This window comes from Echinops telfairi, unplaced genomic scaffold (genome assembly GCF_000313985.2).
Source record: "Echinops telfairi isolate 266 unplaced genomic scaffold, ASM31398v2 ScPeMD7_7409;HRSCAF=8447, whole genome shotgun sequence".
Taxonomy (NCBI): domain Eukaryota; kingdom Metazoa; phylum Chordata; class Mammalia; order Afrosoricida; family Tenrecidae; genus Echinops; species Echinops telfairi.
The window spans coordinates 9,413,967-9,430,113 of record NW_022111309.1 but is presented as its reverse complement, the minus strand read 5'-3'; the positions used below and the strand labels follow the sequence as shown (position 1 = coordinate 9,430,113).

At 56.1% G+C, this 16,147-nt stretch overlaps 1 protein-coding gene across 1 annotated transcript in view; it reads right to left on the bottom strand.

The window, feature by feature from the left end:
- The window catches only part of RGMA (repulsive guidance molecule BMP co-receptor a), a 10,706-nt gene extending 4,390 nt beyond the window's left edge, over positions 1-6,316 (bottom strand). Inside the window, exons 1-2 of the mRNA XM_004709861.2 lie at positions 6,202-6,316; positions 3,089-3,687 (exon numbers count right to left, since the gene is read on the bottom strand). Coding sequence (XP_004709918.2) covers positions 3,089-3,687; positions 6,202-6,316 — 714 coding nt within the window. The remainder of the gene's footprint in view (positions 1-3,088; positions 3,688-6,201) is intronic.
- Between the last annotated feature and the right edge of the window lie 9,831 nt (positions 6,317-16,147).

The window sequence follows — 16,147 nt, the reverse complement described above, 5'->3', positions numbered from 1 at the left end:
TGTGTCCCTGCCCTGGTGTGCGGGGCCACACAGGCACAGGAAGGGAGGGCGTGTGTGTGTGTGTGTGTGTGTGTGTGTGTGTGTGTGTGTGCTATTTTCCAAGCCCCATCCATCTCCCTGGAAGAGGAAAGGCTGGTTTCAACTCTAACCGCCATCCATCCGTGGAGACAGCATTCTGGAGAGCGGACAGGCCGCCCGTGCCAGGGAACCAACCACAAGTCCCAGCATGAAGGGGGCCTGTCGAAAGCCGGGGTGGCGCACTGCCAATGCACCCACAGACGTGACTGCCCCCCAGGGTTCATCCCCACCCACCGGGCACAACCGCTTCCTGGGCCCACTGCTAAGGCAGGCCCTGTCCCAGGGGCTGGGGTGCATGCAGGACACGGCAGTTCGCAAGCCCAGTCCCCCCGCGCTCCAGGTTTCCCGTCGGGAGAGCCTGGCAGACATTTCAGGGGAGGGAAGGGGGCAGGGCGTGGAGACCTGCTGGCACCTCAGCTTTTTGCCTGTAAAATGGGGAGTGACTAGCATGGCTGGGAAGAGGGAGGCCCTCACACATAAACAGGGGGGGACGTGACCCCCCCTGCCATCTGGACAAACAGGCCAGGGGTGGGAGCTGGAAAGGCCTGGCCAACACCACTCAGAACAGGGGGCCTGGCTGGGTAGCGTCCACTCGGGAGAAGCAGCCGAGGCCCGAGGGACAGCAGAGGGGACACTCCACATGTGTGCGGTATCCAGGGGCGAACCTCGAGGCCAGCTGCCGGGCCCCAGGCACCATGACGCCGGAGGCAAAAGCCGCTTGGCCCCTACCTTCCAGCCTGTTCCCTGGAACCTCCAGGGCATTCTCTTCCCCTGCCTGCCTCCTGTCTCTTCCCCCCGGGGCCTGGAGTCCTCTGGGGGGGAGCCCCGTGGAAGGGGCTCATAGGGCATTCTCTGCTGCGTGCTCTGGGCAGGGCCAGGCTCCCAAAGACCACAGTGGGGACACATGCTACAGTTCCCGCAACACTTGTCTGTCGCCCAAGAGCTGTAGGGCGGGCAATACAGCAGCACGAGGGGCACTCGCACGTGGCTCCTAAGCGAATGCACACACCGAGAGAGTGTAGCCCAAGAGAGGAGGGCAGGCCGGGCTGCTTTGAGCCTGCAGTGGGGCCCTAGCCCCGCTCCAAGTAGAGGGACAGAGCTCTGAGCCAAGACCAGCAGAGATGGCACTGGTCAGAGCGGAAGGGGTGGGGTCAGCCAAGTTCTGCTGTGCCCCTTGCCCCAGTGCCCAGCAGTAACCTGCACCCAGAGCAGGCACCTCCCCCCCAAAAACAAAAAATGCTGGTTGAGTGACCACCACCCAAGAATGAATGACTCACTCACTTGAGGTCCTAGAGTTCAAGGGCCCAGTGTGGTCTGCAGGGAGCTGGGTGGGATCAGGTGCCCCGAGCGCAGGCACAGGCTGTGGGTGGGGTTGGCAAGACCTCCTTCTACTTTGTGACGACCCCCCAGCCCCACCCCTGTTGACCTCCCAGGCAATGGGGCCGCAGCCGACTTGTTGACTGGGAAACACAGCTGTTCATGGACACATAATGTGCCTCTGTGGCCCTTAGGTGGTGCCCACAGGCCCCTTCCCACTCTGGGCGCAGGGCAAAGGAACACCTCTCCAAGGGCATCCGATGCTGGGGTCGAAGCCGCGGCCTCCGGCTCCCTGTCTGTCGCTATCTTGACCGGGCGGGGGGCAGCAGGCAGTTTCAGGGTCTCAGGGAAGTAAGCCCAGCACCGCAGCAGCGGTCAGGATCGAAGGCCTGTATGTGAAGGTGTCCACGGTGCGAGAACCGGCTTGTTTCCTTTCCTCCCAAACTGCAGGGCCCAGGAAAGCCTCACTGGCGGGATGTGAGGGCCGGCAGAGGCCAGGGGTTAGGCCATTTCCCTGGCTGCCAGGTCCCTTTGCGGGGCACTTCCACGGGGCACAGAGGGACAGGAGAAATGGAATGACCCTCATGAACCAGACGGGCACTGCAGAGACTGCCTTCTAACATGCGTGTCCTAGGAAAGCGAGCCCAGGGCCCTGAGCTTTGAGTCCTTCTTGCCAGCCCAGAGCCCTTGGGCTCTGGTGGGCAGGGCCTAGGGTGGCACAGGAGGGTGGCCGGTGGTGTGTTCCCTTCACCTAGACCCTGGAGGCACCAGCCTCCTCTGGTTGGGTCAGAATATGAGGTCAAGGGATCCTCTCTCAGACGTGGATCAGGAAGGCCTGGAAAGCTTCCATTGCCTGGGCCTTGGCCATGAATGTGTGTGCGCTGTTTGCAAACCACAAGGTCAGTGGTTCCACACCCCCTCCACCCTCCTCCCCACCCCCGCCTACTTCTCAGGAGAGGATGCAGCTGTCTCTCCCTACAAGGGCAGGGCTACTCTGTCCTAGAGGACTGCTGAGTCGAATCGACTCAATGGCAGTGGGTTTTGAGATGCTTAATTGTTGGAGCCCTGGTGGCACCATGGGTTGGTTATAAATGCAATGGGTTACTAGCTGCAAGGTCAGTGGTTCAAACCCACCAATCACTCTGTGGGAGAAAGATGAGGTTATCTGCTCCCATGAAGTGTCAAAAACCAAGGGGGCAGTTTGACCCTGTCCTCTAGGGCATTGCTCCGAGTCTGAATCCACCGGGCAGCGGTGGGTGTGGCATGTACAAGGTGATCACTGGTCCCCATGCCATCGGCTAGATCCCAACTCCTGGCGACCCAATGGGATTCAGACTAGATCTGGACGCCAAGGACTTTTCAAGGCCATGCCCTTTCCAGAGCACACTGTTGGGCCTTTCTGCTGAGCCACTGAGTGAAATTGCCAACATTCTGGTTAGAAGCCAAGAGCTAGCTAGGCGGTCGGTGCCACTCAGGATCCCTGTGCTGGTGGGTGTTTCACCAGCAAGTGGGCACGCCCACGCGTGCCAGGGGCAGGAGCTCCAGCTTGGTTTCCCTCATGGCAGATGTCTCACACTATCCCTTTCTGAATAGTTTGCTTGAACGCCGAAGAACAGGAACACGGTGGTTGTAGGAGGCATTTGGGGGCCGTGCCTGAGACCCCTGGGCTGCCCAGCAGCACCCTCACCCTCACCTTGCTGGTGGCTGTGGCGGCAGAGCCGGGCAGCACAGGTGTGTTGGTGACCTGCACATTCAGGTAGTTGTTGTCGATGAGTGGCCAGGCGCCCTGCACCTTGCAGGTCTGGAAGCGGTCTGTGAAAGTCCTGAGGTGTGGGTCCCCGAAGAGGCCGCAGTGTGTGTAGTTGGGGGCGGCTGAGGGCTTGTGGAAGCTCTTCTCGTAGTGGCAAATCTCCGGGCTGTCCGAGCGCTCCTGGCTGTCCCCCGCCGGTGGCAGAGTGCGCAGGCGAGGCTGGGAGGTGGGGCCATCCTTGGAGCAGTTGTGCTGGCTCATGAGGTCCTCGATGCCATGGACCGCCGAGTGGTAGGCCAGGTCGCCCCGGCAGGTGCGGGCCGTGCGCCGTGTGCAGTAGGCGTAGGCGCGCAGGGCGCTGCAGACCTCGGGGGTGTCTTCCGTGTGGCCCCCCGACGTGGCTCTCCAGAAGTCAGAGTTACACTTGAGGATCTTGCAGGGCAGGGTGGCTGTGGAGAGACGGGGACACGGTGTTAGGGCAGAGCCTGGTGGTCTCCCAAGGCCTCCTTGGGTGTCAAAGGTCAGTTCATACTCATGTAGCCCTCCCCAAGAATTTCGGCAAAACCAAGAGACATTTACCACTGAAGCTAAGTCCCCTGTTATCAATATGACACTGGGTTGACCTTGGGCAAATTAAGCTCTCTTGTGCCTCATTTTTAAAAAAAAATTTAAAACATTTTATTAGGGGCTCATACAACTGTTATCGCAATCCATACACACATCAATTGTGTAAAGCACATTTGTACATCATTCTCAAAACATTTTCTCTCCATGTAAATCCCCGACATTAGGTCCTCATGTTTCCCCTCCCTCCCCGCGCCCCCCCCTCCCTCATGCGCCCTTGATAGTTTATAAATTGGTATTTTGTCATATCTTGCCCTGCCCGACGTCTCCCTTCACCCACTTTTCGGTTGTCTGTCCCCCAGGGAGGAGGTCACCCACAGTTCCTTGTAATCGGTTGCCTCTTTCCTACCCACTCTCCCTTTACCCTCCCTGTATCGCCACTCACACCACTGGTCCTGTAGGGCTCATCCGCCCTGGATTCCCTGTATTTTCAGTTCCTATCTGTACCAGTGTACCTCCTCTGGTCTAGCCAGACTTGCAAGGTCGAATTCGAGTCATGGAAGTGGGAGCAGGGAAGAAGCATTTAGGAACTAGAGGAAAGTTGTATTTCTCGTCGTTGTTACATCTCACCCTGACTGGCTCATCTCCTCCCCGAGACCCCTCTGCAAGGGGATCTCCAGTGTGCCTCATTATACGTATCTGAAAAATGGGAGGATACTAAGTACACCACGTAACGAGCTGCTAACCATGGCACTAGGCCACGTGGGCAGTTCAAAGCGACCACTCACTCCGTGGGAGAAGGATCAGGCTGCCTGAGAAACCAAAAGGGGCCGTTTTCCTCTGCCCACAGGGTCTCGATGAGCAGGATCACAGACAAAGCGTTTGGGGCCACACAAGGCTGATGAGTGTCAGTGATCACATGGTAGGCAATGAATGCCCAGTGAATGCTGGCTACCATGTTTACTGTCCTGGCTGGATTACATACGTATCACAGATCCCACATGGCCACACTGCTTCATAGCGTGATCACTGTACTCGTCACAGCCTGGCTCCAGTCAGTTCATCTGAGGAGCATGGTTCCCCCTCTTTGTTCCTGTACTTGTGTTGCTTGTTGTTAAGTAAGCTTTTGACACCTCAGTATAATTAGCCAAGGATGACCATGGCTGAGAACTGTGGCTTTTGGACGCTCTAATCTCATGCCCACAAACATGGAGCCTGCCCTCTCCTGCCTTTCTGCGTTCTTCAGCACAGCCCCAATGCCCACCAGTGGTCAGGTGCACACAGGTTTGTGGCAAGAGGGCATGTCTGGACTGGGGCGGAGTGGGGGTGAGACGATGCCACTACAGGCTGGGCCACTGTGGTTTGTGACCTTGGGCGGGTCTGTTGGCTTCTCTGGCCTTGACTTTTTACTTGTAAAACAGAGTTCGGAGTAAAGCCAGGGGTGGGAACATTTGAGGGAAGCCAACACCGGAGCACGTCTCCCCCAGCACCTGTGGCCCCCTCGGTGTCGTGAGGTCTGAACTGGGGCCCCCACATTGCTCTCTGCCTCCACAGGGGGAAGCCAAGTGTCAGGAAGCTTAAGAACCCACGTCCCACATCCGGGGAACCAGTTCTCAAATCCACGAGTTTCCCCTGTGACTCTGCTGCCCCTCACCCCCTAACTTGTGTTTGTAACACTGCAGGTGATCCACAGGCATTTCTGGGGGCATTTGGTTATTTTAAAAAATGAATTACATATTTACTTAGATGCGTATTAGAACATAGCTGGAACGGGCAAATGCGCAGACAGAAGTTTATTAGTGGTTACCAAGGCCTGAGGTGTGGGGGGACAGAGAGTACCTGCTTAAGGGACAGTGAGTTTACAGGGCTGACGTGACGGTGGTGATGGTTGTGTAGCATGGTGGATGTACTCAACGTCATTGAAATGATTAATTTTTTGTTACCTGTGTCTTATAATAAATATTGGATCTTCAATATTGGATCTTGAAACAACACTTCAAGAAAACCGTTAAAATGAAGTGGAGCTTTGGGGGTGTGCATGAAATGAAATGAGAGGTTCATAGGATCCCCGAGCTGAAGGGATCAGACTTTTTACACCTTCTACCTGCTGTGGACATTCTCCACCCATTTACTGCCATCGCAGTCAATTCTGACGCATGGTGACGCTGGCTGCACAATTAAAGGAACAATAAAAAATAAAATCTAACAGCAAGTATGTGGCAGGTGGTACCAGCTGCCCCGCTCACCAGCTACCCGGCAACTAAAATACGTATCAGAAAAAAATGGATACAACACCAAACACATTCCTTTCCCGCAGCTTTATTTAAAAAGGCGTGTGTGACTCTGGGGAGTCCTGGAGGTGCAGCGGTCCCCTGTTGGGCTGCGACCCGCAGGGTCGGCTGTTTGAAACCACTAGCAGCTCCTCGGGAGCAAGACTGGGCTTTCTACTCCCATTAAACAAGTACAGTCTCGGAAAACCCAGAGGGGCTCACTATGGGTGGGCACTGACTCAATGGCAGTGAGGAAGGGTGACTTAAAGGCCGAGAACAGGCGACGGAGGGTCAGCTGGTGGCAGCTGTGCAGGGACACGGGGTGGCTGTGGGCCATCTCACCCACTGGCTACTCAGCGTGTCTCCCTCACAGAATCCTCTAGCCTTGGGTCTTCTTGGTTCCCCAAAGGATGGCCCCCACGACAAGCCCCCAGCCTCAGGACCAAGTGTGGCCTAGGTGGGAGAAAGGCAGACTTGGGGCGGGGTACGGTGCTGTACAGAGTAATCTCTGTGTGGTAGTCAGTCTGTTCCCACAAAGATCACCCTTGAAAACCTTATGGGGAAGCTCTACTGTCACATGGGGCCACGGATTTGAGTCAAGTCAATGCACACAGCATCCACAGCAATGAAGGCCTTGGCTGTTGTGACTAGCTACCTGTTCCTCTCAGGTGCCAGTGGCCGTTCTGGCAGCCTCATTAGTGCGGGGAGCAGTCACCGGTGTGCCGATCTGCTATTCTGCTTTCTTAGGAAGGGAGACTGGCCAGCCGGCTGTCTCTTCTCTGGCCCAAGCCCACCAGCAGGGGGCATGTTTTTGCAGCCCACCTCCAGCCCTCAGGGAGACCAAAGGGGAGAGAGGGCGTTCCCACCCGAATGCACACTTCAATTCCCTGCAGCACAATCGGGAGCTGCCCTGGACATCTAAGCTCCTTGAGGCCAATGTTCAGTGTGTGGCAGCTCCCCCACTTGATTCAGGGAGTGCTGTGGGCATTACATCCTCCCAGGGCCCAGTGGGAGGGTGCACCCGCCATTCCCAAGGCTCAGCGAACCAAAGCCAGGCTCAGTGGGGCTAACTTAATTTCTTGCCCAAGGTCTCACTGCCAGGAAGGAACAGAAGCAGGATTCAAATCCAGTCTGGGGGACCTGAGAGCCAATCATAGTGCATTTCACATTCCCACTGTCCGAGCGCCCCTCCAGCTCCTGTCCTGTGCTGTACACACACACACACACACACACACACACACACCACACATACACACACACACACACACACTCTCTCTCTCTCTCCAGGTAGGTCTTGCAGTGTGGACAGAAGGCTTAGAGGCAAGGGTTAGAATTGCTGTCCAAGGCAGGGTCACCTTGCACACAGGGCAGTATAGAATATTCCAGGTCCCACGCCTGACCTTGGTGTGTGGTTTTATCCCCCAAGTGGGGACTTTTATGGGGGAGGCTCTTCAGCTTTCATGGGGGCGGGGGTGGCAAGGATCTGCCTGCTCTGTGGCCCAGCTCCTTGTAACCCACTGAGTGTGAACTACACAGGCAACACCCCATCCAGGGGCCCTAAAGAGGGGGCATTCCTCCCATGCTCTGGGGTCATGAGTGGGAGGGGTCACCCTCCAGACATGGCTCCCAACACTTTAGGGAGCCCCTCTGCTCAATGCCTTTGCCCTCTGCAATTGGGCCAGAATGCAAGCAGTTAGGGTTCCAAGGGGCTGGTGAGGCGGCAGCTCTAGCAAGCTCCAGCAGGGGTGGGGGTGGGAGACTGCTCAGCCCACAGACTGCACTTTGAGGCCTTTATTTCCAATAGTCATGGAGGGAACACGTTAAAGCTGCCGGAGCTCAGCCTATCTGGAGTGTGCTTGTCTCTGGCCAAACCCAAAGCAAACTCACTGCCTGGAGCCAATGCCGACTCATAGCGACTGCCTGTGGGTTTCCGAGACTATACCTGTTTGTTGTTTTTTTTTTGACTATACCTGTTAACTGGGGTAGAAAGCCCAGTCTTCCTCCCAAGGCGCTGCTGGTGGTTTTGAACTGCAGACCACTTGGATGGCACCTCAACGTGTAACCACTATGCCATCAGGGCTCTTATGGGCTGCACCTCCACAGGGACTGGAAGGGTGATGGCAGGTGGAGTGGGTGGTGAGAAGAGACAGTTCTTCCCTTGAGTGAACACCGCTAGTTTAGTGCCAAGCCAGGAGTCAACCCTCACATAGGGCCCCTCCATCTTTCTCTCCCCCCACCCTCCACCCCAGCTGGCAGGAGGGAGGCAAGGCTGCAAGCATGGCAGGTCCATCCACCACCCACAGGGGGCGACAGAGACCGCTCTTCACAGACAGGCCGGCGCGAGGAGCCTGGGCCTCCCTCCCAGTGTCTCCTCTCTCCATGGCTGCCTCTGCCACTCTGCTGACTCCATTTTCAGTCATCCGGAGAAGAAACTCATGTCATCAGTCAGGGCCCGAGCAGACACTGGCCACCAGAGGGAGGGCCTCTTGTGTCAAATCCAGGTCTCTCACCTACTAGCCAATTGGGAACTTGGGCAAGTCGCTTGCCCACTTGCTTCTGCTCCAATTCTCTATGGCCAGAATTCCCCGGGAAGGGTCCAGCAGGGCCTCAACAAACCAGTCCTGACAAGGCCCCTGTGAGAAACGAGCTTGCTCGCAGCCCTGTGAGATCGGAGGCTAGTCCAGTCGTGGGTAAGGGAGGGACAAGAAGGTGGGCAGGGGCCAGCCCTTGCACCTGGCTCCCTCCCTTTGATAAGAGGACTCCAGCACCCCCAGCTGGCTCTGGGCAGCTCCTTCTATCTACTCAGCACCCAAAGACACCACCCTATCCACCAGTGGTCCTCAACCTTCCTAATGCCGTGACCCTTTCATGTGGTGGTGACCCCAACCATAAGATTATTTTTGTTGCTACTTCTTAACTGTAATTTTGCTACTGTTAGGAATCCGGTGACCCTTGTGAACGGTTGTTCGACTCCCCCCACCCCAAAGGGGTCGCGACCCACAGGTTGAGAACCGCTGCTGTACACAGACCCGCCTTTCTGGTGCACCCAGATGGCTTCACCCACCCTCCTCACATTCACAGGAAGGAAGAGCCTCACCCTTCTCCTGCTCCCTCCTGACACCCTCCCAAGTCTCCTCCCCAGAAGGTATCAGCGTCCAAGGAGAGGGCCCCATAGCTGGAGGCCAAAACTCACTGCCATGGAGTCGATGAGGACTCATGGTGACCCTACAGGACAGGGTAGAACTGGCCCTGGGAGGTTCCGAGACTGCAATTTTCTGGGGAAGCAAGCCGCCTGTCTTCCACATGCTGCTTTCTGTTCTCCTTTATTGACGTCCCACGTCATTCCATGCCCCGCGAGGCCCAGGCGCCTTTCACTGTTGGACAAGCTAAGATTCTGCTCTGGGGGCCTATAGGGGATGGGGGCCTTCACCCAGGACTGCATTGGGATGTGGATCTGGGGAGTGGAGAGGAGACAGCAGATGGGTGGCAGTTCTCCAACAAAGAAGTAATGACAGTAATGACTCCGCGCCGTCACCAGACCCTGGGCAGGTTACTGACAAGCCCCAGCAGAGGGAGCAGGAATCGCTATCTCTATGTTAGGGATGTGCAAACAGAGGCCTCCAGGCGGGGACAGTAGCCACAGAGTTGGTGGGAGGCAGTTTGCCAGAGGCCAATTTGTGGGCAGAGCATGCCTGCTCCCCCTGCCCCCATCCAGGAGATGACTGGCAGTACTGGCCTAAAACAGATACGAATGGGGCTTTCTTGCCCAGGGCTGGACAGTCCCCATGGGGCTGTGAACTGAAGGGTCCATGGCCCTCAAAATATCTGTCCCCTCTAAACTCCCCTGCCCCCCACTAAACCCCTGGCCCCAGGTCTCTCTTGCTCCCAGGTCAGTGACCCAAATGTAGCATGGCCCCTCATCAAAAAGCAGCCTATGGGCTGCAGTGTCCCCTGCCACAGATCCCAGAAGGGCTGGCTCTTAGGTTCGGTTCTCTTTTAAAACACTAACGACATGCAGCTTGAATTCCCACTGAGGAACCTTGAGCGGTGCTGATGCAAGTGTCCAAGGGACCATTTCTGAGTTTAAACCTTACTCTTACTACTGAAGAGGATGTCAGCCTCCCAGCAGGAGGCATCCTTGGACCAGCCTTTTGTGATGGACAGAGGGCAGCCAGTCTCCTGGCCGGGTGGACGCGGGCTATTCCAGCGTGGCTCATGCAGATGGGAAACGTCCCCTCTAGCCCTTTAGCCAGCTTTGGTCTGACTCAACACTCCAGACAATGCACTCCGAGAGCAGGGAGTCAAGAAGCCCACTGGGATTTGGGTTTTCTTGAGCTTCCATTTCCATCTCTGCCCCTGGGATGGGACACGGTGCCCCCTCTGCTCCTGCTCTCTCTGGGCACCTGCAGCTCCAGCACGGAAAAAAAGCAAAGTTGGCCTCCAGTTGGCTCGGACTCAGGGTGGCCCCTACGTTCCAGAGCAGAATCTCCCCCCTGAAATGGCGAGAGCTGTGACCTTCAGAAGGGATCACCAGGCCTTTCTTCGACGGTACCTCCTTCAGGCATGGCCCCAGCGCAGGCAGGGTTGTGCCTCGCAGGGACTGCGGTCCTCACAGAAACACCCGGAAAACACCACGCTTTCCGTTCCTCAGACAGGAGCGAGATGAGATGAGGTGGTGCGACCTTGCGTGGTTTGCTTCCCCCAAGGCTTTGCGAGGTCTACAACTTTTAGGATGAGCTACTGTGGATCAAAGAGGGGTCTATCCAGAGGCCCTTAGAGACAGTGGCCAGGCTCAGGGCTACCAAAAGGAATCCAAGTCTCCTTCCCTCGTGTCCAGGGGAGACTTGGTACGGGGTGGATATGGGGGAATGACCCTGGAGGACTTGTGATGGCTTCTGTTCCCTGCCTCTTGGGGATCGAGCAGCCCTGGCTCACAACGTGGGGTGCTAGCGATGGCTAAAGAAGGGGCTCCCTGGATCTAAGAGATGGGAGGCAGTCACCCTTGGATACCCTTCTTACTCGCACCCGGGATTGGGGCCAAAGCGGGCAGCTTCCCTGTGCAACCCACTTTACCAAGACCCTGGCTCTGTGACCATACGCTGCTACTCCCTCTGGGCACTGGGGGACACCAGCGGTCCCTGATGTTGATGGCCCTCCGACGGGCGGGTGCCCAGTCTCTGTTGTGGAAAGTAGGGCACAGCTCAGTTTTAAGTCCACCCCTCTGTACCTCCCAAGGGCTCCTACCCTTGAATCCCAGGGCCTCAGCTCTTTTCCCTGACCCTGCTGTGGCTCTCTGGACCATCCTGCGACAAAGCCTGCCCAGCTCATGAGTCCCCCCTGAGAACAGTGACCCCTCAGCTGGGTCCTGGAGCCCTCTACCACCTACAGCCCCTCAAAGGATTTGAGACATTTTTATAGACACCCTGCTCCCCAGCACCATCCCTGGGGGCAGTGCAGGGCTTCCACCAGCCCGGGGATGTACGGATGTAAGTGGTCCCATCAAGAACTTCAGGATCAGGGGGCTGGTCTCGGAACGAGGCGTGGCAAGAACTAACCACTGCATGCTTTTCCTTTCCCTAGCAGCCCTGTGGTCGCTACAAGTCAATCAACTTAGAGATGGTGAGTTTCTGTCTGCTTCTCAGAAAAGTCCTGAGGGTTGGGCGCTTAGGGTCCCCCACCCCCTTGCAGGGTGAGAATGTGTGCGCACCAGCACTGCCGGCTTTCTGAGAGCTCTTTTGAACTGTTAATCAAGCCCAATCTTTCCAAATAATAGCCTGATTATCACCGCTCTGTTTGCATAACAAAGAAGCCCAATAAAACGTATTCCTCGGAGCTCAGAGGGGGTGTGAACGGCCGGCTCAGAGAAAGGAGTCTAAGGAATGCAGCGAGCAGCTCCCGAGCCTGAACCGGAGAATCAAGACAATGCAATTTGCCACCAAGAAAACCCCAATCGACCAATAAATTACCCGTGTGCAAAGGGATTAGCTCAGGTTTCAGTGGCCCCGAGAGGGGGGGTGGGGAGCCCCAGGAGGGGAAACGCGGCCTCCTCTTAAAGGGGTAAGGTTTATTTTGAATACAAGACACACACACCCCTCCCCGCCCAGTAGCTTGCTTAGGGTAGTTAGTGCTGGCATTTAGTCATTTGTGGAAAGCTCTGGACTCTTTACTAGCTTGCCTTGTACTGTGCTTAAGGCTGGACCGAGCCCCAGCTAGTCTCGGCGCCTGACCTTTACCAAGTGAGTCCTGGAGGGGCAGCCCAGAGGAGCCTGGGTGTCACAAGCTATCTGTGGTGGGCAGCTAATCCAAAGGTTGGCTCCCAGGAAGAAAGGCCCGGAGATTCCAGCCAAAAACACCTCCATGGGGCAGTTCTACCCTGCATCAGAGGTGGCCACCAGGAACCAATCAGTGGCCCATCTGAGGGCCACCAACCACAGTTGGTCCTACAACCTCGGGGGAAGCAAAGCAATTCATCTGATTTGTAAACAGTAGCACACACTTTTGAGGCAATAGGAGGGTACCAGAGGAGTAATATTTCTACCGGGCCTTGAAGGACAGGTGGGCTGACAGTGGCCTGGCAGGGACACGCAGTGTGGCCACGAGGCAGAAGTGAGGAGGCAGGAAAGCACGGCCATTTATAGCCAGACACGCAGGCCTATGCCCATGACAAAGCAAGTGTCGCTCAGCTTCCGGCCACTTTCCAGTGCTCCATTCTGGTCTCCACCACCATGAGCCACTACACAAAGGCAGATGCCAGGGTGGAAGTTTTGCTCCTGCAAAAAAAATAAAACAAAAGCAAAAAAAAAAAAAAAAAAAAAAAAACCCAAAAAACCCAAACTCAACTGCCATCGGGCCAATTCTAACTCATGAAGACCCGTTCGGGCAGGGTAGACCTGCCCCTGTGGGTTTCTGAACCGTAACTGTCGATGGCAGTAGAAAGCCTCATCTTGCTCCCATGGGGTGGCTCGTGGTCTTGATCTGCCGACTGCATGCTCAGCAATGGTCTTGGTGGCCCAGGGTCATAGTCTCCACCTTACAGGGCCCTCCTCCATGCCCCGCTTCCCTCGCTTTCTCAGCACCAAGGGTGGATGTCACTTCCCGCAATGATCTTTGCGCATCAGTGGTACTTTCTTTGACTTTTTAGTCATTGGTACCACTGGCTAGCCCACTCACTGCTAACTGAAAAGTTGGAGGTTGAGAGTGTGGTGATCTACTTCTAAAGAGTCATTCATCGACCACCCTATGAAGCACAGGTCTACGCTGACATGAATCCACCTCCCAAGTCCAGTAGGAGCTGATTCACAGAGACTCTATCGGGCGGGGTGGAACTGGTGGGGTTCCAGGACTGCTAACTCTTTACGGGAGTAGAAAGCCCTGTCTCCCCAAGAGCCACTGGTGGTTTTGAACCGCTGACTTTGCAGGTCACAGGCCGATGCATCACCACTGTGCCACCAGGGCTCTGGTTACCTGGGGTTAATAGCCTAAATGGTTTTGGTGATCTGACTAGATTCAGACTGTTTAAGTCCATGGCATGATCAAAACACTGTTTTAAAAATGTAACCACTTAAGGGCAAAGAGGGCTTTAACGGGGACAGAGGTAAGTGGAGAGGAAGCGTCTCTGAATCCCAGGCCTCAACCTGAAACCACCCCACCCCACCCCCACCAGGCTCATCTCCTCACTCCCCACCTCTCCTGGGCAGCAGAGCGCCTGGCCTCTCTTCCTCCTGTAGGTCACACTGTGAACCCTGAAGGCGGTGTGGAAAGGTGGCCCCACGCTGCGGACAACCCTCTTCCCTGTCCCTTGTTCCTTAGCACTGAACTTGGCAGAGGGCAGGGAAAGGCTGCGTGCCAGCGTGTGGCAGACTCTGGCCTGGGAGTCTCCGGGAGTGAGGAGGTGCCTGGGGCGACCTGCTGTGTCACTTCTGCTGGAATCTTCTCCATGAGCCAGGTGCTTGGCAGCAGACACCGAAAGAAACACACCCAGGGGACGGACTGGCTTTTTCACCGGTGCAACAGACTTTACCTTACTTAACCTGCCAGCAGCCAAAATGGACCGCCTTTTAGGAAAGGCGACCCTCTCAAGTCTGAGGGAGGCCAGGTCCAGAGAACTGACTATTCATGCCTCGCCATGTCTCCCACCCCTTAAATCCACTGGACTTTTCTAAGGGGTTCCCGCCAGGAGCTGGCAACGGGATACGAGAGGGCACGTCTCTGAGAATCGTAGTGGACTGAGGCACTAAGGGGAGGCGGGTGTCGGGGTGCTGGGCAGTGGAGGGTTAAGTTTCTGAAGCTGGCAGAAGAGGCCAAACCCCAGTCGGGAGGGCTGGGCCCCACCAGACCCTGCAGCCTGGGCTCCCCCTGGAAGGCCCTCTCCTGCACTGGATTCTGGGCGCTGCTCGGGCCACAGCCTCCACACGTGCCAAGTCACTGCAAGCAAGCACACCGGGTGCCAAGGAACAGGGCACACCTCAGCTTTCCTCCAAACGGCTGCCCTCCCCCACTCCCAGCACTGGGGCTGTCCAGCCAGATCCACAGCAGGCCTGACAGGGTGACAGAGGGGAGGCTCTAGTCTTCCGCCTCAGGCCTGAAGAGTCAGGCCGGCCAGTTGCGAGGTAGTGGACCTCGGGCTGAGAGGCGCATGCCAAGGGGATCCAGTGCTGACCCTGGGTGTGGGCAGTGCCAGTCTTCAGATGGAAATGAAGCATGCGGGCAGGGCCCTCACTGTCCGACTTGCGGTATACGCCTTTCTGGCTCTGGGTCCAGATGAGAATTTTCCACCCCGGCTGTCTTCAGCAACCCTGGGCTCATGGGACTGGCTGGCTGCTCCAGGTCAGAATCCCTTTGAAGTGGCTCTCCTCCCTCACCACCAGCCCAGGCCGGCCTTCCCCTCCGCCTGCCTCCTGCAGTGGCAGGGCAAACACTGGCCGGCTGGTGCCCATGGCCTGTGCTCATGGGACATCCTCAGCCTGTGGAACAAGAATACGTTCTTTCTGCAGGGACTTGGGAGCAGGCAGCCCTTTACAGGCATCCGGCTGCTCGGGGGAAACGGCACACAAAACGAACAAATAAACAAAACCAGACAGACAGCAAGCTGACTTGGGAAAATTTGCAGTTACAGTCCTGTCACCTTGCCTTCCTCTCTGGAACGCTGGGCCTCCGAGAGATGGTATCTGAGGCAGGCCTTTGGAAGGAGGCCACAAAGCCTGGTCCACGGAAAACGTGGTCTCGCTTCATTCCATGATCCAGTCAGATCCTCAAAGTTCTTTCCTTCTCCCTTCTTTCCTCCCTGAGTGTCTTAGAGGAGGAGGGCATCCTGGTGACCCCGTGGTTAAGTGCCAGGTTGCTGACGGAATGGTCTGTGATGTGAACCCGGCAGCCCCTCTGCGGAAGACAGACGTGGCAGCCTGCATCCTCAGAACCCCTGTGGGGCAGGTCTCTGTCTTAGATACATGCTCCCCAGCAAACTTAGAGACTGCATTTGCCCAAACTGACCTGCTTCCTTATCAACACAACAGGAAAAGATAATCCTTCACGGAGATATGGTGAGAATTTTACAAAGTGATGTATTTAAAACAAGTACTGGGGCACTCGACACATTGTGGACACTCAATGCAAGGCCTCTTTAACACGAGTACTCTCGTTCAAAACACGTTGGACAGAATGTCATCACCAAGATGACATGGTGAAGGATGATGGTGACAATCCTCATGCATGGTTAGCCTTCAGATTTGTGTTTTCTTACGTACCTCTGTTTGTCCTTTAGTACTGATGTTATAAATATTAAAAAAACCAATTAGGAATCTCTAGGAGAAAATGCTACGGTCTCGGTATGATTGATACGAAAACCCAAACACATGTCCAGTGTCAGGCATGCTCCGGGTATGCCCGGGGTGGGTGGGTGGAAAAGGACAGGGAAGCTGAAGTGGGGTGCCTGCCCTGGAGACTAGGAGCAGTGATTTAGAAGACTACCACCACCAAAAAAAATCCACAAAGCTGAGGGCATCCCGGGCTCCTCTGGTGGAGGGCCTGCATTGGACCCCAGCACACAGCACGAAGTTTGGGTCTTGATCAAGGGGACAGAGTGGTGGTCACTCCATTCCAAATGGGGCAGCGGCATGAGTCAGGCCAGGGGTTCCCACCAGTCAGGGATGTTTTGGTGTGTAGTGGTGGA